This window comes from Gorilla gorilla, chromosome 11, assembly GCF_029281585.2.
Source record: "Gorilla gorilla gorilla isolate KB3781 chromosome 11, NHGRI_mGorGor1-v2.1_pri, whole genome shotgun sequence".
NCBI lineage: Eukaryota > Metazoa > Chordata > Mammalia > Primates > Hominidae > Gorilla > Gorilla gorilla.
Genome location: NC_073235.2, coordinates 78,408,537 through 78,434,925, shown reverse-complemented (window position 1 = coordinate 78,434,925; position 26,389 = coordinate 78,408,537). Strand labels below are relative to the sequence as shown.

Here is a 26,389-nt window from a genome sequence, read left to right as displayed (position 1 = left end):
TACCAGATTGTTTATTAGAGCTAAATAAAAAAGGACAAAATATCTCCACGTGTCAGTTCTCAGGTTTTCTTGACACCAAGAAAGAGAGGGAATCAAGAAGATCGGTTGTAAGAGAGCGATTCAACATGAAAATACTGAAGAAGAGATGGGAGAGAGAGAGATAATTGTTTTCTTCAGAGTTTTCCACTTTCTATCAGTAACTCTGATCACATGGATATCTATTGTGGGGCTAGTTGATGCATCCCTTCAGATGTGTTGGAAAGAGGACCAAGAGTAAGACAGAAGGCACTCTAGATATTGATATATAGTAGTCTGTAATAAGTGAATTGAAGTTGGTGTTTGACATAGAGCTACTAATTTTTTAATGATTATTTTTGAAGTGTGAAAATGATAACTGCTGATAGTATTATGTTGTATAGAAATGTATTTAATAAAATTTAATCAGGTGCAAATGATCAATTCAATATATTTTAGTCTAGTATGTAACAAGTAATAATTAAGAAACCAATATCGTGAAGGTTAAGACTAATGTTAAAAATTATTCTGTGAATTGATGACAATAGATACTGGTTTTAAGGGCTTTAAGTACCTGAAAAGTAAGAGAACTTTAATTTTGAAAGGATTCCTTAGCTTTATTTGTTTGCTCCTTATTGGGTGTCCTGTGAGGTATTTATCAAAATTGCATTGGCAATTTTGGTGGTTCTAAATTGCCAAACACAGAAATATCTTCTTCTTATGTTTCTGCTATTCTGCACATTATGGAACAGCCAGAAATTCAAAGTGAGGAAATACTGATGGTGTCAGTGATTTAGAAGTTGTGATATGATTGGTTTGACTTGCTGATGAGATAAAAAGAAGAGCTGGTACTGGTGATCAGAGACAAGTCCTGCTTATACCAAAATGGAGAAATATTAGTTAAAGTAGAAAAGATAAAGAGGAAGACAAAGGAAAGCAGAAAAGAAAAAAGTCCTAAGTGATGAGAAGCAGCCCAATGTCACTGGCATCATATGGCCAGAAAACAGGATCTTGAAGAACATATGATTTGGGAAAATCTCTCAACAGAGTAACAGAGCTGACTTGGAAAATTGTGTGAAAGGATAAGTCAAGCTATTTACTACTTTTTAAATAGCCTTTAAAGGAATCGCAACATAAAAGATGTTTTTAAGTCTGACAACAGTTGAAAAAGTTGAGTTCAATAGCTCTGCATGTTTAAATGGTTCATTAGGCATCAGTATTAATAATTCAATATGGCATTTCTCTTGCAGTTTGACTAAAGAAAAATGTTGGCTCTAATTCACTTTATTAATTAAACACAATTTGCATTTACTTGATTATTGTTGGTTATAATACTGTTTGCTACTCGAACTAGTTTGTGATCTTGACTGTTCAAGCCTTTAACAGAGCTGCTTTGTTTGAGTGGTTTTACACTTTGGTTTTTTTTTTTTCTTTTTTTGAGATGGAATTTTGCTCTTGTTGCCCAGGCAGGAGTGCAGTGGTGCAATCTCGGCTCACTGCGACCTCTGCCTCCCAGGTTCAAGTGATTCTCCTGCCTCAGCCTCCCAAGTAGCTGGTATTACAGGCATGCACCGCCACACCTGGCTAATTTTGTATTTTTAGTAGAGGCGGGGCTTCACTATGTTGGCCGTGCTGGTCACTACTTGATATTTTATTAAAAGTGGTTTCCTTGGGGATGCATCCCTTTAATCTGAATAGATTTGTAATGTAATTTGAAATTTGTAAAATTGTAATTTGTAATGACAGATATGAATTATCAATTGATTAAAAAGTTAAATTAGGAAAGAGCATCAACAATATTTTAAGAGCTTAATGTAAGTATTATGATTATAAAGTTAGGAAGTAATCTTTAGTTATCTAAAAAATTCCCAAGTCTAGATCTGTGTGCATTTTACCATTCACGTATTTTGTGGCCCTTTAACAAAACTTGAGTTTTTAATAATCACTGAGTAATCTGTGCAAGCAGATAATCCCTCTGCATCCATGAGCATTCCTTCAAAACAGTTCAAAAATCAAGCTCTATCAAAATACATGAGTCAAGATTACCTCTTTAAATGGCTTCATGAAAATTTTGTGCTTTTTCAGAATATTAGTCCTATGTGGTAATTTCCAGCATTCCTTGGGAAATCTGTGTTTTTCTGAATCTTGAGAAAAATCACTTGAGAAATTGGGAACATGAGGAAAAGTGTTATAGTTCCCTGAGAATTAAAGCTTAACAATCAACTACAGATGTTACTAGTTCAAAGGAATTCACTAATGTCAGCTGAAGGCAAGAGCAAGAAATTCTGACATGCTGAGTTACAGGTTAATGTTGACATTTCTGGGAACAGTACAGAATCATAGAGAAGTGGTACAATCTAATCAGTTTTGTGGGCATTTATGGCACTCTCTTATTAACGGTGAGTCATTCTTGCAAATAAAAATGTTTATATACCTACTATAATTTATATAAATGTATAAAGTATACTTTGTACAAATCCTGTGCATGATATTCCATGAAATAAGTTTTGGAAGCAAAAGAAGTCCTTAAATTGGCAATTTTAGCTTTTATTCTCTATAGAGTTCTTAACCTTATAGCGGCTTAAAATGTTATATTTTTGTATTACCCAGTAATATTTTCTGGCTTTTCCCAGTGTTTGCATATTCACCTTAGGCTACACAATAACAGAAGAAATGCAAAGAAGAAAGATGTGACTATTATTGTGGAATACTCTTATACGAAAGAAAATGATATAACATCTGAATTAGTAAAAGCATCATCAATTTCAACAGCAAACCCCAAATCAGGGATACCAGACAGTATTTTCAGCATGATAAAAGGATGAGTTTATATGGTATAACATGCTCCCTAATACTCTGAATGGCAAAGTTAATGCAAAATGAAAGAAATGAAAGAAAGTTTTCTTACATCTGGAATATTTTTCATGAGTAAATATTGGTTAGGGAAATTAATGCTTTGTGTGTTTTAAAATTCTGTTTCAAGAATGATAATTTTAGTATTAAATATTTGTAGAATTGTCTTTCAAAACTTAAAAAGTTTTTTTCACATTTATTTTGTGCTAGTGTGCCCTTTTAATGTTTTCTATGAGGTAATGGCTGTATCAAGTAGAAATAATTTTTACATGTTATAGAAATATACAATCTCATCACAATGTTGACTCTTAATAGAATCATGTATTTATTATTCTATCTTTTAAAATAAAAAAGCCCCTAAAACCTTTAGTACAACCGTATTACAGAAAAATGATTCATTCTTTAACACTAACGATAGCTGATGAGCTCAAAAATAAAAAATTGCAAAAAAATGTTATAATGTTTTAAAGTTTACGAATTTGTTTTGGGCTGCATTCAAAGCTGTCTTGGGCCACATGTGGCTGGTGGCTAAGGGTTGGACAAGCTTGATTGAGAGAATTGTCAAGAATTCTAGTTTCTTGTTCCTGAATCTTGAGGTTAATATGTTGAGTTTTTGGAAATAGTTTGTTTCAGGCCCATTCTGAGTAATTGAGAAGTCTCTGAAAATTATGTTAATATTTTAGGCACTGTTGTGGACTCTTTCTCCTACATTATATTTTTTTAAATTGCACATTAGTGCTATGAAGAAAGTATTAAAATATCTATGCCGAGGAGAAACTGAGGCTGACAAAGTGCTAACAATCTTCTAAGAATAGAAATGTGCGTTGAACCCAGATCTTTTCTCACTTTGAAGTTTCAAATTCATGTTCTTTCCACTGAACAGTGTATTTAAAACATATTATTACTTAAATGTTGTATGGATGTGTGTTAATTAAGCTATTATATGAAAATATTTTGTTAGAAGTAAATGCAAAAAATGGGAAATAGATTTGTATCTTTTAGTACTTAAAAACTGATTTTATTTAAGATAAATAAAAACATAGATACACTTGAATACTTGCTGAATAATCTACCAGGAATGCAATCATTCGATAAAGTAGCATTTTGGTTTGGAGTTTTGTGTGTTGTTTTAAAGATCACAGTTTAATCTTTTTAAACCTAGTAGTAGTTTTAGTCTAGAGTTATCTGTCCAAATCAGTATGACTGTTTACATTTACATTATTTAAAATGAAATAAAACTACAGCTGGGCGCAGTGGCTCACACCTGTAATCCCAGCACTTTGGGAGGCTGACGTAGGTGGATCACTTGAGGCCAAGAGTTCGAGACCAGCCTGGCCAACATGGCGAAACCTCGTCTCTGCTAAAAATACAAAAACTAGCCAGGTGTGGTGGCGCGCATCTGTAATCCTAGCTACTTGGGAGCCTGAGGCAGAGAATCGCTTGAACCTGGGAGGTGGAGGCTGCAGTGAGCCGAAACCACTAACTCCAACCTGGGTGACAGAGTGAGACTCCATCTAAAACAAAACAAAACGAAACAAAACAAAAGTACAAATTCAGTTCCCCAGTTGCACAAGCAACATTTTAAGTGCTCATTTATCACATAGGGCTTAGTGGCTACTATTATGCTGACATAGACCATTTTCATCATTACATAAAGTTTTACTGCACAACACTGCTAAAAAATCAAAAGTCTAATGTGTAGAGATCAGGGATTTGCTTCTTTGGTATTCCATGTAGATTATGTTGATTTGGGGATGTATTTTATTATGCCCTCTTTCTACCTCTGTTCCTAGTTTTTTTTTTTCTAACTCTAAAGTGGTACTATAAACATCTCCTTTACATCAGAAAAGTCAACTTGTTTATTTTGAGAATTTATAATAATTTTGAAATAGGAAAATATTTTAGTTTCATTAAACCAAGGCAAGGCTAATAAATCATTCATCTAAGTACCTACCTCTTAAATGTTGAATTGAGTGTTTAATGAGGAATCTGTTAACTGCTATTGTGGCAGCATATTTTTAACTCAGTAAATGTGCTTTGGGTTGCATTTTAAAATAAATGTCCTTTGGAATGAATATGACATTTAATGAATCTAAGTGGTTATCAGTGGTCACTGAGAAAGAAAAGGTTCTTTTCCAATTTTTGCAAAAGCACTTTATCCTACACATTAGGTAATTTGTCATTACTATGACTGTCTTGTACTAAAGTTCAACTTTTTCTGATGTTGAACTAGCCGTAACTGCTAGTGATACTTTACTAGTGATTATATTTTAAGTTAAACCCATGTATTAAGTTATAAAGTGACTTGAGTGCATGGTAAACAAAACGCTACAATAATGAAGTGATTTAATTATAGTCCCTAATGTGAACATAGAACTCAGTAAAATTTTTACTTAAATTCTGTGCTCAGTTTTTTCCTCTAAAGTTGTTTGAGTCTAAGTAAAAAGAGGTGAGGGTTATCTTTTAAAATCATTTGAGCAAATTCCATGGCTGTTCTCCCAGTTAGTGAGTTTTCACTGCATTTGCAGCAAGCTAATTGCTTCTGCTAATAAATAATCTAAAATCGATGCTGACAGCAGTTAATTGGCACAGAGATTTTATTTTGTAAAGCTCTTGGCTAACGACCTTCTTTAAATTAATAGCATTAAGTGCTATGAGGAAATAAATCTGAGGAATTGCCTGTCATTTGCTTGTCATGTCTAATAACTTCCAATAATGATGGCTGATAGATTTTTGCACATTCCATTATTGAAGTTGGTGCATGTAATTATTCTCCTCATTATATGTAAACAATTAGCAATATTTGGTATTTCCTTGCAGTAAAGCTGTTAAGTACAAGTAACATATTAGAGGTTAGAAGCCATTTTAAAATCTGGATTTTAATTATTCGAATGTAGGAAGTCTTTCATTCTATTTGGATATATTAAGGGTATTTAAACCTTTTTGAATAGGACTTATACAAATAAGTAGTGTGTGTTTTGAAGTGTGACAATTTATGGAAATTTTTGTTCATAGCTTGAAGAAGTCATGGAAAAAGAAACTTACAAGACGGCTAAATTAATTCTTGAAAGGTTTGATCCGGACTCAAAGAAAGCAAAGGTAAGACTGTGATATCACTACTATTTTATTATAAATTACACATTGTAATAGGTCACTGTAATAACATTATTATAATTGACAGGAGTGTGAGCCGCCATCTGCTGGAGCAGCTGTAACTGCAAGACCTGGACAAGGTAAATAACTTAGTAGAAACTGCTGCTGCTGTTGGAAAGATCCATAATTACCCAAGTGAGTTCAAAAGTGTGTTGGAGGTGTGCAAAAACTTATGTAGAATGCTTCTGTGTAAATTTATATTTGGTAATTTGGGATATGACTTAGGGTGGATGGCAATAATTTTATTTCATTTTGATTTTATGGGAATATGTTAAGTTAGGATGTCAAATATGTATTGAGATTAAATATATCATTGGTTTTAATCTTTTAAAATTTAAGTAATTTCATCAATATTTTGTAAATATTTCCCACTTTCAAATAATAGTCTCTTGGAATATCTGTTATTATGAAAATCCTTACATTTTTATGTTTTATTTTTGAAAAATGTTATGATTTCTGTGAAATTTTAAGTTTTTTCTAAAATAACACTTTAGAATAAAATAATTTAGAAATAAGAAAAATGAAAATTGAATTATCACTGTGTAATGTTAACTATTTTTGAGGTTGTATTACCATATTATTAATGAAGTCATTACTATTACATCATTAAATGTTATATAAAATTTTAACCGTCATTATATTAAGTGGTTACATAAAATATTCCCAAGACTGGCATGGGAAAAGATATTCTGAGTTTGCAATGACTTTTGTCTTTGTTCTTTTCTCTTTTTTTAATTAATTAATTTATTTATTATTATACTTTAAGTTTTAGGGTACATGTACACAATGTGCAGGTTAGTTACATATGTATACATGTGCCATGTTGGTGCACTGCACCCACTAGCTTGTCATCTAGCATTAGGTATATCTCCCAATGCTATCCCTCCCCCCACCACCACCCCCCAACAGTCCCCAGAGTGTGATGTTCCCCTTCCTGTATCCATGTGTTCTCATTGTTCAATTCCCATCTATGAGTGAGAATATGCGGTGTTTGGTTTTTTGTTCTTGTGATAGTTTACTGAGAATGATGATTTCCAATTTCATCCATGTCCCTACAAAGGACATGAACTCATCCTTTTTTATGGCTGCATAGTATTCCATGTTGTATATGTGCCACATTTTCTTAATCCAGTCTATCATTGTTGGACATTTGGGTTGGTTCCAAGTCTTTGCTATTGTGAATAATGCCGCAATAAACATACGTGTGCATGTGTCTTTATAGCAGCATGATTTATAGTCCTTTGAGTATATACCCAGTAATGGGATGGCTGGGTCAAATGGTATTTCTAGTTCTAGATCCCTGAGGAATCTCCACACTGACTTCCACAATGGTTGAACTAGTTTACAGTCCCACCAACAGTGTAAAAGTGTTCCTATTTCTCCACATCCTCTCTAGCACCTATTGTTTCCTGATTTTTTAATGATTGCCATTCTAACTGGTGTGAGATGGTATCTCATTGTGGTTTTGATTTGCATTTCTCTGATGGCCAGTGATGGTGAGCATTTTTTCATGTGTTTTTTGGCTGCATAAATGTCTTCTTTTGAGAAGTGTCTGTTCATGTCCTTCGCCCACTTTTTGATAGGGTTGTTTGTTTTTTTCTTGTAAATTTGTTTGAGTTCATTGTAGATTCTGGATATTAGCCCTTTGTCAGATGAGTAGGTTGCGAAAATTTTCTCCCATTTTGTAGGTTGCCTGTTCACTCTGATGGTAGTTTCTTTTGCTGTGCAGAAGCTCTTTAGTTTAGATCCCATTTGTCAATTTTGGCTTTTGTTGCCATTGCTTTTGGTGTTTTAGACATGAAGTCCTTGCCCATGCCTATGTCCTGAATGGTAATGCCTAGGTTTTCTTCTAGGGTTTTTATGGTTTTAGGTCTAACGTTTAAGTCTTTAATCCATCTTGAATTGATTTTTGTATAAGGTGTAAGGAAGGGATCCAGTTTCAGCTTTCTACATATGGCTAGCCAGTTTTCCCAGCACCTTTCTTTAATAATATAGTTTGTAAGGGTTTTATTGCAATATAGAATATGTTACTTTTAAAAATTTAACTTCAATTTTTGCAACCCCCCAGAATTATAACCTGCTTTGTAAAGGTAGGATGACATTTAGACCTTTGAAAGGAAATATTTTTATAAGTATTCACAAAGATCATGGATATTAAAGAAGTCATAATAGGTTTAAGTTTTCTGATTGGCAGGGCTATATGGGAAGAATTCCCTCTACCTCTACATTTTCCATAATTAGGATTTTGGTTCATAGAAATATTAACCTATTTTTTTTTTATTTTGAAGCCTTCACTTTTGCAAAAAGTAAAAGTTCACATATGATTAAAATGAATTAGGGATATATACTTGTAATGAAACTCCTACTTTCATAACCAGTTTAAAATTTTCTGCAATATATATACTTTCTAGTAAATACAAAAACATTTTTTGGCCTATAAAGCAGATTTCTATAATTTCTAAAGCATTTTGTATAACTGGTACTAATTTTTCAAGAATATCTATGTCTGTCTACCTATCTATCTGTCTACCTATCTATCTATCTATCTATCTATCTATCTATCTATCTATCTAATCTATCAATCAAGAGACAAAGTTTCGCTCTGTCCCCCAGGCTGGAGTGCAGTGGCACAATCTCAGTTCACTGCAACCTTGGCTTCCCAGGTTCAAGTGGTCCTCCCGCCTCAGCCTCCCAAGTAGCTGGGATTACAAGCATGTGTCACCACACCTAGCTAATGTTTGTATTTTTAGTAGAGATGGGGTTTCACCATGTTGGCTCAACTGGTCTTGAACTCCTGACCTCAAGTGATCTGCCCACCTCGGCCTCCCAAAGTGTTGGGATTACAGACGTGAGCCACCATGCTCAGCCAAGAATATTTTTTAGTTAAACTCTTAGAAGCAGAGAATAGAAATATTATTTCTAGGGGTGGAGAGCAGGGATGGGAGAAATGGGGAAATGTTAGTCAAAGGATACAAAATTTCAGTTATTTAGGTGAATAACTTCAGGAGATTTAAGTACAGCATGGTGACAATACTAATATTGTGTTGTATACTTGAAATTTGCTAAGAAAGTAGATCTTGTGTTCACACACACACACACACACACATGCACAGACACACACATAAAGGTAACTGAGTTTTTGGATTTGTTAATTAGTTTGACTATAGTAATCTTTTCCCAAAAATACGTTAAAAATGACCTTAGTGAATGTATTTTTAGAATGTGATATTTTGTAGAAAGCTGTTTGCTATTACTTTTTACTAATGTATGTTCTGTCTTATTAAAGAACAAAATTATGATCCCCTTTACTAACATTCTTAAGTATTTATTGATATTTAGGCAACATAATTATTTAAAAAATCTAAATTTATCTTTTCTTAGTAACGTTTGAAACCCAAATAATTTTTTTCCTTCTGATGTCTTATTGAAATTATAGAAAACTGATTGCTGATCTCTCTAGCCATCATTTTTCTATAATGCATGCTTTGGATTCCTGTGACATTGCTTTTGGATATTCTTTTAGGAAGAATTAACGTTTAGCTATAATATTGAATAACTGTTATGTGCAGACAATATGGGAATAAAGAAGTAAATGTAACATGGTTTTTGACCTTAAGCTTATGACCTAATTTTTTTATTTTAAAAAATACTTCTTCTGGGGTACACTATTGTAGTGTTCTTTGTTCTTCCAAGTATGTAGTAATTAATTGCTGTTTGGAATTTTTTCTTAACTTTAAAAAAATTCTAAATTATATCCCAGCTTTATTCTACTTTTTGAGAATTATACTTTAGTTTTGTGTTTAATTTACTCATGTTGAATATCTCTTAGTTCCTATCATTTCTGTAGGTGACTTAGTCATTAACTTTAATTTCCATATTTCCGTGAATTTGAAGTCAGGTCTTTATTTTTTTGCTGAACCGCTGTTTTCTCGTTTTCTTTCTTATTGTTTTTAGAGTTTAGCGTGTTTCTAAACTTTAACAATAGAAAGTGGAAAACAAATACTAAAAGATATATGTATGTACCTATGTGCCCTTGAAAAGATCTTTCCAAAATGAATCTGATTGTGATATCCTTATCTTAGTAACTCTTCTGCATGATTGCTGAACCAGAACTTTGATTCATGTGTACTGGGCATCTTTCTTTTTATTTTTTGTTAAGTTGTTCATGATGAATATTATTGATTATACACTTTGAGGATAGTATTTTTTGATTTGTTGAGGTTTAACACTAAAGGGAGTATCATGTTTACCAGATAATTACCCTCAACTAACCTAGTCTCTACACTCTCACCCCAATAGACTTTATTTTTTAGGATAATTTTAGATGTATACAAAAATAGCAAAGATAATATAAAATTCCCACCTACTCCTGTGCTGAGTTTCTCTTATATTAACATGTGGTACATTTGTTAACAGTTTGATGCTTTATTGTTAACTAAAGTCCATAGTTTATTCATATTTCCTTAGTTTTTATCTGATGTCTTTTTAGTTCTAGGATCCCATCCAGATACAACATTACATTCTGTTGTCTTGTCTTCTTAGGCTTCTTTTGGCTCTGACAGTTTCTCAGGCTTTCCTTGTTTTTGATGACTTTGACAGTTTTGCCCCAACTCTTTTCTATAAGGAATTTTTATCTATGGGTGCTTAATCTTAGAAAATCAGGGCCATCACTTGATATGAATAACCAAACATAAAAGTAAACATATGTATATATACACATTAAATGGAATTATTTTCTGCTTAGATGCTGTATTCTAGTTCTGTAGAAATTATAGACTGGGAGATGGAAAGATTGAATGTCTTTAGTAGATTAAAATGTAATAGTTTGGATGTAAGTGAAAAATAGAATTTGCCACAGTGTAAATTCCTTAATAATTTCTATAGATTTCTAAAGAAATCTAGATATTTGGAACTGGTGAAAATTAAACTTGTCTTTAAGGTTTTAATTGGTATACAGAACTAAATTTCATTTTTATGCACTACTGTCTGATTTATTCTTTTTTTTTTTTTTTCAGTAAATGTTTACTGAGTGCTATCTGCCAGGTACATTTTAGGCCCTGGTGATACAGTAGTGAACAAAACAGGTAAAAACCTTTCTCTCCCTTTGTGGGGAGTGAGGAGATAGATAGACAGTAAATTACTGTTAGGAGAAAATAAAGAAAGGATGATGAATAGGGAGTACCTTGAGTGAGGGCAGGTTGACATTTAAAACAGGATTGTCAGGGAACACCTCATTGATAAGGTGACATTTGATGAAAGAAATGAGAGTATGAGCCATTTAGATACACCTGAGGGAAGCACATTCCAGATAGAGGAATCAGTAAGTGCAAAGACCCTGCGTGAAGAGCATGTCTGTAGAATAGCAGGGAGGCCTGTATGACTGGACTAGACTGAGCAAGGGGGAGAGTAGGAAGTGTGGCAGTGAGAAAAGTAACAAGGGAGCATCTCATGTAGGGCCTTCAGTTCTCAATTAGGTTTTTTTTTTTCTTCTAAGAAATTTTGTTTTGTTTTGAGCAGAGTATTGACATGGTCTCAATGATGTCTTAAAAGGAAGTCTACTGTATTGAGAAGAGGCTGCAGAGGGAGCAAAAGTGAAAGCAGGAAGATTAATTAGGAAGCTACTTCAGTAATGTAGGAAAGCATTTGATGATGGCTTAGACCAGGGATATCCAATCCCTAGGCTACACTGGAAGAATTGTCTTGAGCTACATATAAAATACACTAACACTAATGATAGCTGATGCTAAAAAAAAAAAAAAATCTCATAATGTTTTAAGAAAATTTACAAATTTGTGTTTGGTTACATTCAAAGCCATCCTGGGCCACAAGTAGCCTGTGGGCTATGGGTTGGACAAGCTTGGTTTAGACCTTGGATAGTAATATTGGAGGTGGTTTTAAAAAATAATTAACTAGGCCAGGCATGGTGGCTCACGCCTGTAATCCCAGCACTTTGGGAGCGGGCGGATGACTTGAGGTCAGGAGTTCAAGACCAGCCTGGTCAACGTGGTGAAACCCCATCTCTACTAAAAATACAAAAATTAGCCAAGCATGGTGGTGGGTACCTGTAATCTCGCTCCTCGGGAGGCTGAGGCAGGAGAATCACTTGAACCCGGGAGGTGGAGTTTGCAGTGAACCGAGATTGTGCCACTGCACTTCATCCTGGGCAACAGAGCAAGACTCTGTCTCAAAAACAAACTAATTTTTTATATTTTTTAAAACTGAATTTCTTCTTTCTCTTCACCCCAGCTTAAGGTGGTTTATGAAATAGTCAGATTCTGTATATATTTTTAAAATAGAACCCAAAAGATTTATTGATGCATTGGATATGGAGTCAAAGAAGGAGGAGTCAAGGATGACCTTAAAGATTTTGGCCTGAGTAACTGGAAAGATGGAGTTGCCATTTACTGAGATGGTGGAAAGTGCCTTTTTGGAGGGGGTCTGAGATGGAGTGGTGAAGAACAGGGTTGATTTTGGACATGTTTTGTTTGAGATACCTATTAGACATCCAACTAGAGATTTCAAGAAAGCAGTCAAATACGTGTCTGGCAAACAGGAATTATCTGGGCTGGAGATACAAGTTTGGGTGTCATTAGTATGTGGATGGCATTAAAACAGTGAGACTGGATGAGGCTACCAAGGAAGTTACTACAGAGGAAGAAGATGAGAGGACCAAGGGTCATGCTTTAGCATACTCTTGCATTAAGATGTTAGGATAAGGAAGAAGAACCAGGAACAGAGACTGAGAAGAAGTGGCCAGTGACATGGGTAACCCAGGAGAGTATGGAGCCTGGACACTAAGTGAAGAGAGTGTTTCAAGGTTGTGATCATCTGTGACAAATACTGCTGCTAAGTAAGTTGAGGGTCGAGAATTGACCACTGATTGTAGCGATAAAGAGGCCCTTGGTGACCTTGAAAAGTTAGTGAAAGGATGGGAGCAAAAGCCTGGTTAGAAAGGATGGGAGTAGAAAAGTTACATACAATGAGAAGAGACAACTCTTGAGTAAAAGGAGTAGAGAAATGGGTAACTGGAGGGGCAAGCATTTCCTGAGTGCGGGTGAGCTTACCGTATGAGAGAAAAGATAGCATGTTTGTGTGTTACTGCAAATCGCCCAGAAGACGTGAAATATATTTTTTTTTTAATGAAGAAAAGAGGCTTAACTGACTCACAGTCCTGCAGGTTGTACAGGCAGCATGGCTGGGAGGCCTCAGGAAACCTACAATCATGGCGGAAGGGTGAAGGGGAAGCAAGTATGTCCTACATGGAGGAGTAGGAGAGACAGCACAAAAGGGGAAGTGCTACATACACACTTCTAAACAAACAGGTCTCATGAGAACTCACTCGCTATCAGGAGAACAGCCAGGAGGAAATCCATCCCCATGATCCAATCACCTCCCACCAGGTCCCTCCCCAAACATTGGGAATTATAATTCAACATGAGATTTGGGTGGGGACACAGAGCCAAGCCATATCAGGGTTTTATGTTTCATTTTGTCTATCTGGCTTGATTGACCATTGTAGCAGGGATGTTATGTATATTGGAAAATGCATCAGGCAGGCGTAAGTAATCTCTGTTTTCTTGGGATTTTAGTAAAGTTATTAAATAGAAGACATCATGCATCACTATGATCTGCAATAGTATATTTTTTTGCTATAATTCAATTTTATTTATTTTATTATATTTTAAGCTCTAGGGTACATGTGCACAACATGCAGGTTTGTTACATATGTATACATGTAACATGTTGGTGTGCTTCACCCATTAACTCATCATTTACATTGGGTAGTTCTCTTAATGCCATCCCTCCCCCGTCCCCACACCTCACGACAGGCCCCGGTATGTGATGTTCCCCACCCTGTCTCCAAGTGTTCTCATTGTTCAATTCCCACCTATGAGTGAGAACATGCGGTGTTTGGTTTTCGGTCCTTGTAATAGTTTGCTCAGAATGATGGTTTCCCTCTTCATCCATGTCCCTACAAAGGACATGAACTCATCCTTTTTTATGGCTGCATAGTATTCTGTGGTGTATATGTGCCACATTTTCTTAATCCAGTTTATCATTGATGGACATTTGGGTTGGTTCCAAGTCTTTGCTATTGTGAATAGTGCCGCAGTAAACATACATGTGCATGTGTCTTTATAGTAGCATGATTTATAATCCTTTGGGTGTATATACCCAGTAATGGGATGACTGGGTCAAATGGTATTTCTAGTTCTACATCATTGAGGAATTGCCACACTGTCTTTGACAATGGTTGAACTAGTTTACACTCCCACCAACAGTGTAAAAGTGTTCCTATTTCTCCACATTCTCTCCAGCACCTGTTGTTTCCTGACTTTTTAATGATTGCCATTCTAACTGGTGTGAGATGGTACATCATTGTGGTTTTGATTTGCATTTCTCTGATGACCAGTGATGATGAGCATTTTTTCATGTGTCTGTTGGCTGCATAAATGTCTTTTGAGAAGTGTCTGTTCATATCGTTTGCCCACTTTTTGATAGGGTTGTTTGATTTTTTTCTTGTAAATTTGTTTAAGTTCTTTGTAGATTCTGGATATCTTTGTCAGATGGGTAGATTGCAAAAATTTTCTCCCATTCTGTAGATTGTGTGTTCAGTCTGATGGTAGTTTCTTCTGCTGTGCAGAAGCTCTTTAGTTTAATTAGATCCCATTTGTCTATTGTGGCTTTTGTTGCCATTGCTTTTAGTGTTTTAGTCATGAAGTCCTTGCCCATGCCTGTGTCCTGAATGGTATTGCCTAGGTTTTCTTCTAGGTTTTTTATGGTTTTAGGTCTAACATTTAAGTCTTTAATACATCTTGAATTAATTTTTGTATAAGGTGCAAGGAAGGGATGCAGTTTCAGCTTTCTGCATATGGCTAGCCAGTTTTCCCAGCACCATTTATTAAACAGGGAATCTTTTCCCCATTTCTTGTTTTTGTCAGGTTTGTCAAAGATCAGATGGTTGTAGATGTGTGGTGTTATTTCTGAGGCCTCTGTTCTGTTCCATTGGTCTGTACATCTGTTTTGGTACGAGTACCATGCTGTTTTGGTTACTGTAGCCTTGTAGTATAGTTTGAAGTCAGGAAGTGTGATGCCTCCAGCTTTTTTCTTTTTGCTTAGGATTGTCTTGGCAATGCAGGCTCTTTTTTGGTTCCATATGAACTTTAAAATAGTTTTCTCCAATTCTGCGAAGAAAGTCACTGGTAGCTTGATGGGGATGGCATTGAATCTATAAATTACCTTGGGCAGTATGTCCATTTTCACGATATTGATTCTTCCTATCCATGAGCATGGAATGTTCTTCTATTTGTTTGTGTCCTCTTTTATTTCGTTGAGTAGTGGTTTGTAGTTCTCCTTGAAGAGGTCATTCACATCTCTTGTAAGTTGGATTCCTAGGTATTTTATTCTCTTTGAAGCAATTGTGAATGGGAATTCACTCATGATTTGGTTCTCTGTTTGTCTGTTAATGGTGTATAGGAATGCTTGTGATTTTTGCACATTGATTTTGTATCCTGAGACTTTGCTGAAATTGCTTAACAGCTTAGGGAGATTTTGGGCTGAGATGATGGGGTTTTCTAAATACACAAGCATGTCATCTGCAAAAAGGGACAATTTGACTTCCTCTTTTCCTAATTGAATACGCTTTATTTCTTTTTACTGCCTGATTGCCTTGGCCAGAACTTCCAACCCTATGTTGAATAGGAGTGGTGAGAGAGGGCATCCCTGCCTTGTGCCAGTTTTCAAAGGGAATGCTTCCAGTTTTTGCCCATTCGATATGATATTTGCTGTAGGTTTGTCATAAATAGCTCTTATTATTTTGAGACACGTCCCATCAATACCTAGTTTATTGAGAGTTTTTAGCATGAAGGGCTGTTGAATTTTGTTGAAGGCCTTTTCTGCATCTATTGAGATAATCATGTGGTTTTTGTCTTTGGTTCTGTTTGTGTGATGGATTACATTTATTGATTTGCATATGTTGAACCAGCCTTGCATCCCAGGGATGAAGCCAACTTGATCGTCATGAATAAGCTTTTTGATGTGCTGCTGGATTCAGTTCACCAGTATTTTATTCAGGATTTTCGCATCGATGTTCATCAGGGATATTGGTCTAAAATTATCTCTTTTTGTTGTGTCTCTGCCAGGCTTTGGTATCAGGCTGATGCTGGCCTCATAAAATGAGTTAGGGAGGATTCCCTCCTTTTGTATTGTTTGGAATAGTTTCAGAAGGAATGGTGACAGCTTCTCTTTGTACCTCTGGTAGAATTCAGCTGTGAATTCATTTGGTCCTGTAATTTTTTTGGTTGGTAGGCTATTATTGCCTCAATTTCAGAGCCTGTTATTAGTCTATTCAGGGATTCAGTTTCTTCCTGGTTTAGTCTTGGGAGGGTGTATGTGTCCAGGAATTTATCCATTTCTTTTAGATTTTCTAGTTTATTTGCATAGAGGTGTCTATAGTATTCTCTTATGGTAGTTTGTATTTCTGTGGGATCAGTGGTGATATCCCCTTTATCATTTTTTATTGTGTCTATTTGATTCTTCTCTCTTTTCTTCTTTATTAGTCTTGCTAATGGTCTGTCTATTTTTCTGGTCTTTTCAAAAACCAGCTCCTGGAGTCATTGATTTTTTGAAGGGTTTTTTTGTGTCTCTATCTCCTTCAGTTCTGCTCTGATCTTAGTTATTTCTTGCCTTCTGCTAGCTTTTGAATGTGTTTGCTCTTGCTTCTCTAGTTCTTTTAATTGTGTTGTTAGCGTGTCGATTTTAGATCTTCCCTGCTTTCTCTTGTGGGCATTTAGTGCTATAAATTTCCCTCTACACGATGATTTACATGTGTCCCAGAGATTCTGATATGTTGTGTCTTTGTTCTCATTGGTTTCAAAGAACATCTTTATTTCTGCCTTCATTTTGTTATTTACCTAGTAGTCATTCAGGAGCAGGTTGTTCAGTTTCCATGTAGTTGTGTGGTTTTGAGTGGGATTCTTAATCCTGAGTTCTAATTTGATTGCACTGTGGTCTGAGAGACAGTTTGTTGTGATTTCTGTTCTTTTACATTTGCTGAGGAGTGCTTTATTTCCAACTATGTGATCAATTTTGGAGTAAGTGCGATGTGATGCTGAGAAGAATGTATATTCTGTTGATTTGGGGTGGAGAGTTCTGTAGATCCCTATTAAGGCAGCTTGGTACAGAGCTGAGTTCAAGTCCTGGATATCCTTGTTAACCTTCTGTCTCGTTGATCTGTCTAATATTGACAGTGGGGTGTTAAAGTCTCCCATTATTGTGTGGGAGTGTAAGTCTCTTTGTAGGTTGCTAAGGACTTACCTTATGAATCTGGGTGCTCCTGTGTTGGGTGCATATATATTTAGGATAGTTAGCTCTTCTTGTTGAATTGACTCCTTTACCATTATGTAATGGCCTTCTTTGTCTCTTTTGATCTTTGTTGGTTTAAAGTCTGTTTTCTCACAGACTAGAATTGTAACCCCTGCTTTTTTTTTGTTTTCTATTTGCTTGGTAGATCTTCCTCCATCCCTTTATTTTGAGCCTATATGTGTCTCTGCATGTGAGATGGGTTTCCTGAATACAGCACACTGATGGGTCTTGACTCTTTATCCAATTTGCCAGTCTGTGTCTTTTAATTGGGGCATTTAGCCCATTTACATTTAAGGTTAATATTGTTATATGTGAATTTGATCCTGTCATTATGATGTTAGCTGGTTATTTTGCTCGTTAGTTGATGCAGTTTCTTCCAAACATCAATAGTCTTTACAATTTGGCATGTTTTTGCAGTGGCTGGTACCGTTAGTTCCTTTCCATGTTTAGTGCTTCCTTCAGGAGCTCTTGTAAGGCAGGCCTGGTGGTGACAAAATCTCTCAGCATTTGCTTGTCTGTAAAGGATATTATTTCTCCTTCACTTATGAAGCTTAGTTTGGCTGGATATGAAATTCTGGGTTGAAAATTCTTTTAAGAATGTTGAATATTGACCCCCACTCTCTTCTGTCTCGTAGTTTCTGCTGAGAGATCTGCTGTTAGTCTGTTGAGCTTCCCTTTGTGGGCAACTCGACTTTTCTCTCTGGCTGCACTTAACATTTTTTCCTGCATTTCAACATTGGTGAATCTGACAATTACGTGTCTTGGGGTTGCTCTTGTCAAGGAGTATCTTTGTGGTATTCTCTGTATTTCCTGGATTTGAATGTTCACCTGCCTTGCTAGGTTGGGAAAGTTCTCCTGGATAATATCCTGAAGAGTGTTTTCCAGCTTGGTTCCATCCTCCCCATCACTTTCAGGTACACCAATGAAACGTAGATTTGGTCTTTTCACATAGTCCCATATTTCTTGGATGCTTTGTTCATTTCTTTTTACTCTTTTCTCTCTAAACTTCTCGCTTCATTTCATTCATTTGATCTTCAATCACTGATACCCTTTCTTCTGTTTGATCAAATCAGCTACTGAAGCTTGTGCATGCATCACGTAGTTCTCGTGCCATGGTTTTCAGCTCCATCAGGTCATTTAAGGTCTTCTCTATGCTGTTTATTCTAGTTAGCCATTTGTCTAATCTTTTTTCAAGGTTTATAGCTTCCTTGCGATGGGTTTGAACATCCTCCTTTAGCTTGGAGAAGTTTGTTATTACTGACCTTCTGAAGCCTTCTTCTCTCAACTTGTCAAAGTTGTTCTCCATCCAGCTTTGTTCCTTTGCTGGCAAGGAGCTGCGATCCTTTGGAAGAGAAGAGGTGCTCTGGTTTTTAGAATTTTCAGCCTTTCTGCTCTGGTTTCTCCCCATCTTTGTGGTTTTATCTACCTTTGGTATTTGATGATGGTGACCTATAAATGGGGTTTTGGTGTAGATGTCCTTTTTGTTGATGTTGATGCTATTCCTTTCTGTTTGTTAGTTTTCCTTCTAACAGTCAGGACCCTCAGCTGCAGGTCCGTTGCAGTTTGCTGGAGGTCCACTCCAGACTCTGTTTGCCTGGGTATCACCAGAGGAGGCTGCAGAGCAGCAAATATTGCTGCCTGATCCTTCCTCTGGACACTTCGTCTCAGAGGGGCACCCAGCTGTATAAGGTGTTGGTCGACCCCTACTGGCAGGTGTCTCCCAGTTAGGCTACACAGTGGTCAGGGACCCACTTGAGGAAGCAGTCTGTCTGTTCTCGGAGCTCAAACTCCATGCTGGGAGAACCAGTGCTCTCTTCAGAGCTGTCAGACAGGGACGTTTTAAGTCTGCAGAAGTTTCTGCTGCCTTTTGTTCAGCTATGCCCTGCCCCCAGAGGTGGAGTCTACAGAGGCAGGCAGGCCTGGTTGAGCTGAGGTGGACTCCACCCAGTTCGAGCTTCCTGGCCCCTTTGTTTACCTACTCAAGCTTCAGCAATGGCAGACGCCCCTCCCCCACCCCAGGCTGCTGCCTTGCAGTTCGATCTCAGACTGCTGTGCCAGCAGTGAGCAAGGCTCCGTGGGCGTAGGATCCGCCAAACCAGGCACGGGATATAATCCCCTGGTGTGTGGTTTGCTCAGACTGTTGGAAAAGCACAGTATTAGGGCAGGAGTGTACCGATTTTCCAGGTAGTGTCTGTGACGGCTTCCCTTGGCTTGGAAAGGGAAATCTCCTGACTCCTTGCACTTCCCAGGTGAGGCAGTGCCCCGCCCTGCTTCAGCTCATCCTCTGTGGGCTGCACCCACTGGCCAACCAGTCCCAGTGAGATGAACCAGGTACCTCAGTTGGAAATCCAGAAATCACCCTTCTTCTGTGTTGATCGTGCTGGGAGCTGCAGACTGGAGCTGTTCCTATTCGGCCATCTTGGAATGATCTGCAATAGTATCCATGTGGAATAATTAATGATGGAGGAGAGAGTAGGGAGAATTGATTTGGAACTGTCCATGAGTAGGAAAGAGGGGATGTGATCTAGTATACAAGTGGAGAAGTCGGCTTTTGACAAGTGTGTGATAGCTCATCTTTAGCAATGAGGAAAGTCTGAGAACATGTGAAGACATAGGTAGGTGGCTGGGTTCTTTTTTTGAGATGAAGTCTCACTGTATCACCCAGGCTGGAGTGCAGTGGCGTGATCTCGGCTTGCTGCAACCTCTGACTCCAAGGTTCAAGTGATTCTCCTGCCTCAGCCTCCTGAGTAGCTGGGATTACAGGTGCCCGCCATGACACCTGGCTAATTTTTGTAGTTTTAGTAGATACGGGGTTTCACCATGTCAGCCAGGCTGGTCTCAAACTCTTGACCTCAAGTGATCTGCCCACCTCAGACTCCCAAAGTTTTGGGATTATAGGTGTGAACTACTGCGCCCAGCCAATTTTCTGATTGCATCTCCATTTTCTTAGTGAGGATGAGGTTGGGGGAGATAATGTTGGAGGCTTGAAGAAAAGGTATGGAATAATGCCAGGGGACTCTAAAGGCTACTTAAAATGAATAGTCATAAATTTAATGCAGGATTCTGTGTGCTTTTCCAGTTACAGTCACCCGTGTAGGTGCCAGCATGGAGTAGGCAAATGGTTGGTTTTAAGCAGGGTTGGGGTTTTGCCTCATGTGTTAGATAATTTGATAAGGGGGCCAGGAGCTGAAGTTGTTTGTAGGTGAGCCATTATCACAATGGATTATGGAATTTAAGATGATTATGAGGGAAATAAAGACATGAGTGGTAGTGATGGACAGTCAAAAGGTGTTGGTAGTATTAATACAGGAATCCACAAACTGCAACCAGCAAATGTAGGCCAAGACCTGTGTTTTATGGTTCTTCAGCTTAGAATGTTTTCACATTTTCAAAGCATTCTAAAAAATAAAGAGTAAGAATATGCAACAGGAGCTTATGTGGTCTGCAAAGGCTAAAATGTTTATTATGTGGCTCTTTCCAAAAATGTTCACTGACCTATTAATAATTAATGGGTTATAGATCTTGCAGTTGGAGGAGGTAAGCTGAGAGGTTAGTGGTTGGAGAACAGGATGCTTAAACCTGAGAAGTGATCAGTTATTTCTGGTTGCAAAGTTATAGGAATAGGTTATCACCATAGGAGTGAATGATTGAAATAGGGAGAATGATCAGATTTTTGGAGGATGCCCTAAAAATGAAATCTTTTTTTTTTTTTTTTTTTTGAAGACATGGTCTCACTGTCAGCCAGGCTGGAGTGCAGTGGTGTCATCATGGCTTACTGCGACCTCAACATCCTGGGCTCCAGCCATCCTCCCACCTCAGCCTCCTGAGTAGCTGGGACTACGAGTATGTACCACCGTGCCTAGCTAATTTTTTAACTTTTTGTAGAGATGGGGTTTCACTATGTTGCCCAGGCTGGTCTCAAACTCCTGGGCTCAAGTGATCCATCAGCCTCGGCCTCCCAAAGTGCTAGAATTACAGGCCTTAATCACCATGCCCAGCCTAAAAACAAATCCTTAACTGACCCTCCTATTGTTTTCTAGGAGGAAACCACCTATACATTTTCTTTTGCCTTTTGTACTCAGCCCTGCACCCTTACTAATGAAATGTAACAAAAGAAAAGTCAATTGTATCTTGCCACAGCTAAATTCAAAATCAGTTATTTTTGCAGAGACATTTAATGGTTTTAGCAAATAGAGTACAACTTCTTATTTCAGTAGGTTTTAGAGTTTACTCACTTGTGTTCCATAGCATGTATTGAAAATTAAAGTAGAAATTATAGATCTTTTTTTGATCTTTATACCAAATGGAGCAATACTTTATATTTTGCTGTTTTTTGGGCATGTGTTTGATTAAGAGAATGTGAAAAATGCCTTATAAAATAATAAATTCACCTTAATAAATTTGCCTTATAAGAAATTTGGATGTTCTTTACATAAGTATCAAATTTATACAATTTACAATTGTTTAGTATATAACAAACCATCCTGAAATTTAGTGATTTAACACAGCATTCTTTTTTTGCTCATGAAATTTGCTTGGCTAGGGTTTGGTGGAGACAGCTTATCTGTGTCTCACATCAGTTAGAGCTACTTTACTGAGCTAGAGGATCTACTATCAAGGTGGTTTACACAGCTGGCAAGTTGGTGCTGGCTGTTGTTTCCAAGCTGGTGCTGGCTGTTGTTTCCTCTCCACGTGGACTTCTCTCGGGTCAGTTGAGCTTACTCTTCCCTGGTGGCAGGTTCCAAGACCAGGGAGCATAGGAGACAAAAAGTCCTGGATTCTGGCACAACTTTGTTCTCTTTGTCAAAGTCAGAGTACAATTTCAAGGGGAGGGTACACAGACACCCTCTGCTCTCGTTTGTTGAAAGGAGAATCAAAGGATTTTGGAGTCTTATACTGCCACATGTGCTTTAATATAGATAACAAAGGCATTTCTATCCCAATCCAGTTTTCATTGTTTATCTCAAATGCCATCATCACTGTAAACCCTTTCTTCAGCCCATCTAGATGACTAAGTTGTCAGTCCTCACCTCTTGTGAAGTCCTCGCTTCACTCTATAGTACTTTGTTGGCTCCTGTTATATGGCATTTAGCTTGTATTAGAATATTTAGTGAGTTTGTTTTTCTTGTCTTAAAGATAGCTTGCTACCTCTATATGCAACTCTGAATCCCCTTCAATGTGCTTATACTGGTGCTTTACTCTTAGTGGTTGCTTAATAAATGAGTTGAAGAAAATAAAAGTAAACATTTATTTTGGCATTGCTGTATTTTGTTTAAGTGTTATAAAATAGTAATTTACCAAATAGGACCTTGGTGAACTGCAAGGTTCATGTTCTTTAATGTTGAGATTGCTAGAAGTTAGGCCAGATCAAAAATAAATTATTAAGGTGATAAAGGAAAGTAAATGTTAAGACAAAGAACTATAAAGCAAAATGTATTTTTAATTTGAAAAGCAGAACAAAAGAACAAACTCAACTAAAGGCTGGCAAGTGATATATATTATTATTAATAGAAAACTTTCTGCTTAAAGATAGCTTTTCTGTATGGACTTCTGAAGTTAAGCTGAGATTCTAAATGCAGCAGGCTGATTAGCAATCTTAATTCTATCTGCAATCTTTATCTGCCTTGCATGTAACATATTTACAGAACGGACAGGAAGATGGGGACGTTTTTGAGAGGCCATTTTCCTGTTTATCACTCCACATAAGCTGGGTAATAGGCAGTTGGAAATTTAACATTGAAATGCAAGAGGAAAATAGATTGATTTCATAGGTGTTTATTAAGCTCATACTCTGTACCAGTTACCTTTCCCACATCATGTGTCTGCAGAGATGTAGTTCCTGCTTATTAGCTTTTGATTAAAAGGGGTATACACATGTAATAAACAGTATGGTAAGGACCAAAATGAAGATAGGCACGAATTACAATGCATTATAACTTTTAATAATAATTTGCTGTGAGAATAGGATTGAAAAAGTACTCTTCAGGTAAAGGATTTACTCCATGTGCAAGGACTGGAAGAGAGAAACAGCTTGGCACCTCAAGGCACTACAAATATTGCCATATCCCTGAAAAAGGAAGGTAGGGTTCATATGAAGGAGGGATCAAATTATGAAGGGCTTTTTCTGCATCATTATGTAGTATAGTTCTGGAGTTCAGGACTTTATCTTATACACAACATATAAAGTCAATGGAGGCTTTGAATTTTACATCAAGTTAGCATTTTATGAAGAATACTTTTTTTTTTTTTAGTAACATGGAGGTTATGTTGGATTGGAGAGAATATGACTGAGCCATAGAGAACAATTAGGAATATCATCTAATATAGTTAAAAGATAAAGGCCTGTACTAGATAAGGTTACGGCAATAGCGTTGAGGAAAAAGAAGAGATTTGAGAGATAATTCAGGAGTAGATTGATACAGGCAATTAGATTTGGAAAGCGGGGCAGGGGTTGGGGGTGGGAGGAAGAATCAAGATGTGACCTACGTTTTTGTTTGGACAGCTGCTTAGGTGTTAGTATGTTAAGCCAGATAAAGAACATAATTGGAATACTGGTTTCTGTAGAAGATAATAAATTTACTTTTGGTTCTGTTGAATGGGAGTTATAGCAAGATGCTGAGGTTCATAGGTAGTTGATTATTTCATATGGAGCTCAGGAGAAAGGTTGAGGTTATAGATATACAGATTAGAAATAATTGGGAGGCATAGGTGATTATTATTGGAATATGAGATTGAGTGAAATTGCCCAGAGAGAGAAAATAGAGTAAGAGCACCTAAGACAGAACTACAGGGAACATTGACATTTAAGAGTAGATGAAGAAAGAAGAGCCCAGGAAAAAGAATGAATGATCAGAGTCAAAAGTAGAGCTAGATTGGTAGTAAGTAGAAGACTGAAATGAGGCCTTTGAATTTGACAGGTTGCATAACACAGAGAATATGGGCATTTTTGTCATAAAAACCAGAATTTGAATCCTGGCTCCATCTCTTATTTTACTGTGAGAATTTTAGCAAGTTACTTAGCCACTGAACTTTGGTTTCTTCTTTTGAAAACTGGGGATAGGAGTTACCCCAAAGGATTGATATAAATAGTAGATGAAATTAGTAAATTCATATATAGTGCCTAGCATGGTTCCTAGCAGAAAATAGGGATTTGATAAAGAGTAGCTATGTTAACGCAACATTAGTAGTGGTATTATAATGTTGTTGGTGACCAAAGCAGTGATACTTTCAGTCGTGGGTAATACTGTGGTAGCTAAAAAGGAGCACAAAAACCAGATTGAGTTGGGTTAAGAAGTGAAATGCAGAGAAGTTTTTTTTTTGTTTTTCAAAAAGTTTGCCTCTATAGGAAGGAAGAGGTTATAAAGTCATTTTTTAGCAATAAAAAGACATTGACCTATTGAGAGTACAATTTTAATAGCGAAATAGGGTAGAAGCTGAATTTGGAGCAGCTTAGTATGAGTGGATGTGAACAGAAGATACAGTGAACATGGACTTCAGAAAGTTTTGAAAGTAGAAGGAAGAGATGTCTTTATTATTTTGATTATTTAAAGGAATTACATTCAAATAAGTTAAGAAATACAGAACTGAAAACAATAGAAATTTACCTGAAAATATATCCCTGTGCCATAACTATAGTACTATAGTATAAAATTATACTATAGTATAACTTTTTTCACAATTACAAAAAGCAAAATTCACCCTAAGAGTTTCCACATTTGCATATGTGAATAGGCTTAAAGATTCCCCCACCCCCATTACTAAAATCCAATTTCTGAAATTTTCTCTTATGAGTCTTAGAACTGGACACAGGAGTTCAGAAAGCCTTTGACCAGTGCTAGGGAAAATATGAATATTGCCTTTGTAGTTTTGCCAACACTCATATTAAGGAAATTTGGAACCTAGTGGGGTTTTAGTTCACGTAAGGAGCAAGAAAAAACAAACAATCTCATCAAAAAGTGGGCTAAGAACATGAATAGACAATTCTCAAAAGAAAATATACAAATGGGCAACAAACGTGAAAAAATGCTCAACATCACTAATGATCAGGGAAATGCAAATCAAAACCAAAATGCAATACCACCTTACTCCTGCAAGAATGGCCATAATAAAAAAATTTAAAAAATAGTAGATGTTGGTGTGGGTGTGGTGAGCAGGGAACACTTCTGCACTGCTGGTGGGAATGTAAACTAGTACAACCACTGTGGAAAACAGTATGGAGATTTCCTTAAAAAATAAAAGTAGAACTACCATTTGATCCAGCAATCCCACGAGGGGGTTTCTACCCAGAGGAAAATAAGTCATTATACGAAAAAGATACTTGCACATACATGTTTATAGCAGCACAATTCGCAATCACAAAAACGTGGAACCAACCCAAATGTCATCAACCAATGAGTGGATAAAGAAACTGAGAGAGAGAGATATTATATATATATGAATGAATGATGGAATACTACTCAGCCATAAAAAGGAATGAATTAACAGCATTCACAGTGACCTGGATGAGATTGGAGACTATTACTCTAAGTGAAGTAACTCAGGAATGGAAAACCAAACATTGTATGTTCTCACTCATAAGTGGCAGCTAAGCTGTGAGGGTGCAAAGGCATAAGAATGACTCAATGGACTTTGGGGACTCAGGGGAAAGGGCGGGAAGGGGATGGGAATAAAAGACTACAAATAGGTGCAGTGTATACTGTTTGGGTGATGGGTGCACCAAGATCTTAAAATCACCACTAAAGAATTTACTCATGTAACCAAACACCACCTGTTCCTCAGTAATCTATGGAAATAATAAAGGAACTGGTACTATTAGCTAGATGAAAATCCAGGCCTCCTAATTATTGTATGGTGTTCTTCCTACCACAGCTTGGTAATAGAACAAAGACAAAACCTTCTAGCAGCATAAAAAGAGTATTTAAAAAATCTGATAAATTAAGGGACGAGTATTTGTATTATAAAACATTCATCCCAATATTATTTAATGGCAAGCTAGAATTATACA

General features: G+C 36.7%; 1 protein-coding gene across 7 annotated transcripts in view; it reads left to right on the top strand.

Annotated features, from left to right (window-relative positions):
- The window catches only part of LNPK (lunapark, ER junction formation factor), an 80,506-nt gene that overhangs the window by 32,236 nt on the left and 21,881 nt on the right, over nucleotides 1-26,389 (top strand). For 6 of the 7 annotated variants that reach the window (XM_019022724.3, XM_063695009.1, XM_019022723.3 and 3 more), the window contains 2 exons: nucleotides 5,884-5,967; nucleotides 6,050-6,101. In XM_019022724.3, the coding sequence (XP_018878269.1) occupies nucleotides 5,896-5,967; nucleotides 6,050-6,101 (124 nt within the window). In that variant the 5' untranslated portion in view covers nucleotides 5,884-5,895. Of the gene's footprint in view, nucleotides 1-2,580; nucleotides 2,850-5,883; nucleotides 5,968-6,049; nucleotides 6,102-26,389 lie in introns of those variants that run through there. The other variant, XM_019022721.4, reaches the window with a different exon arrangement.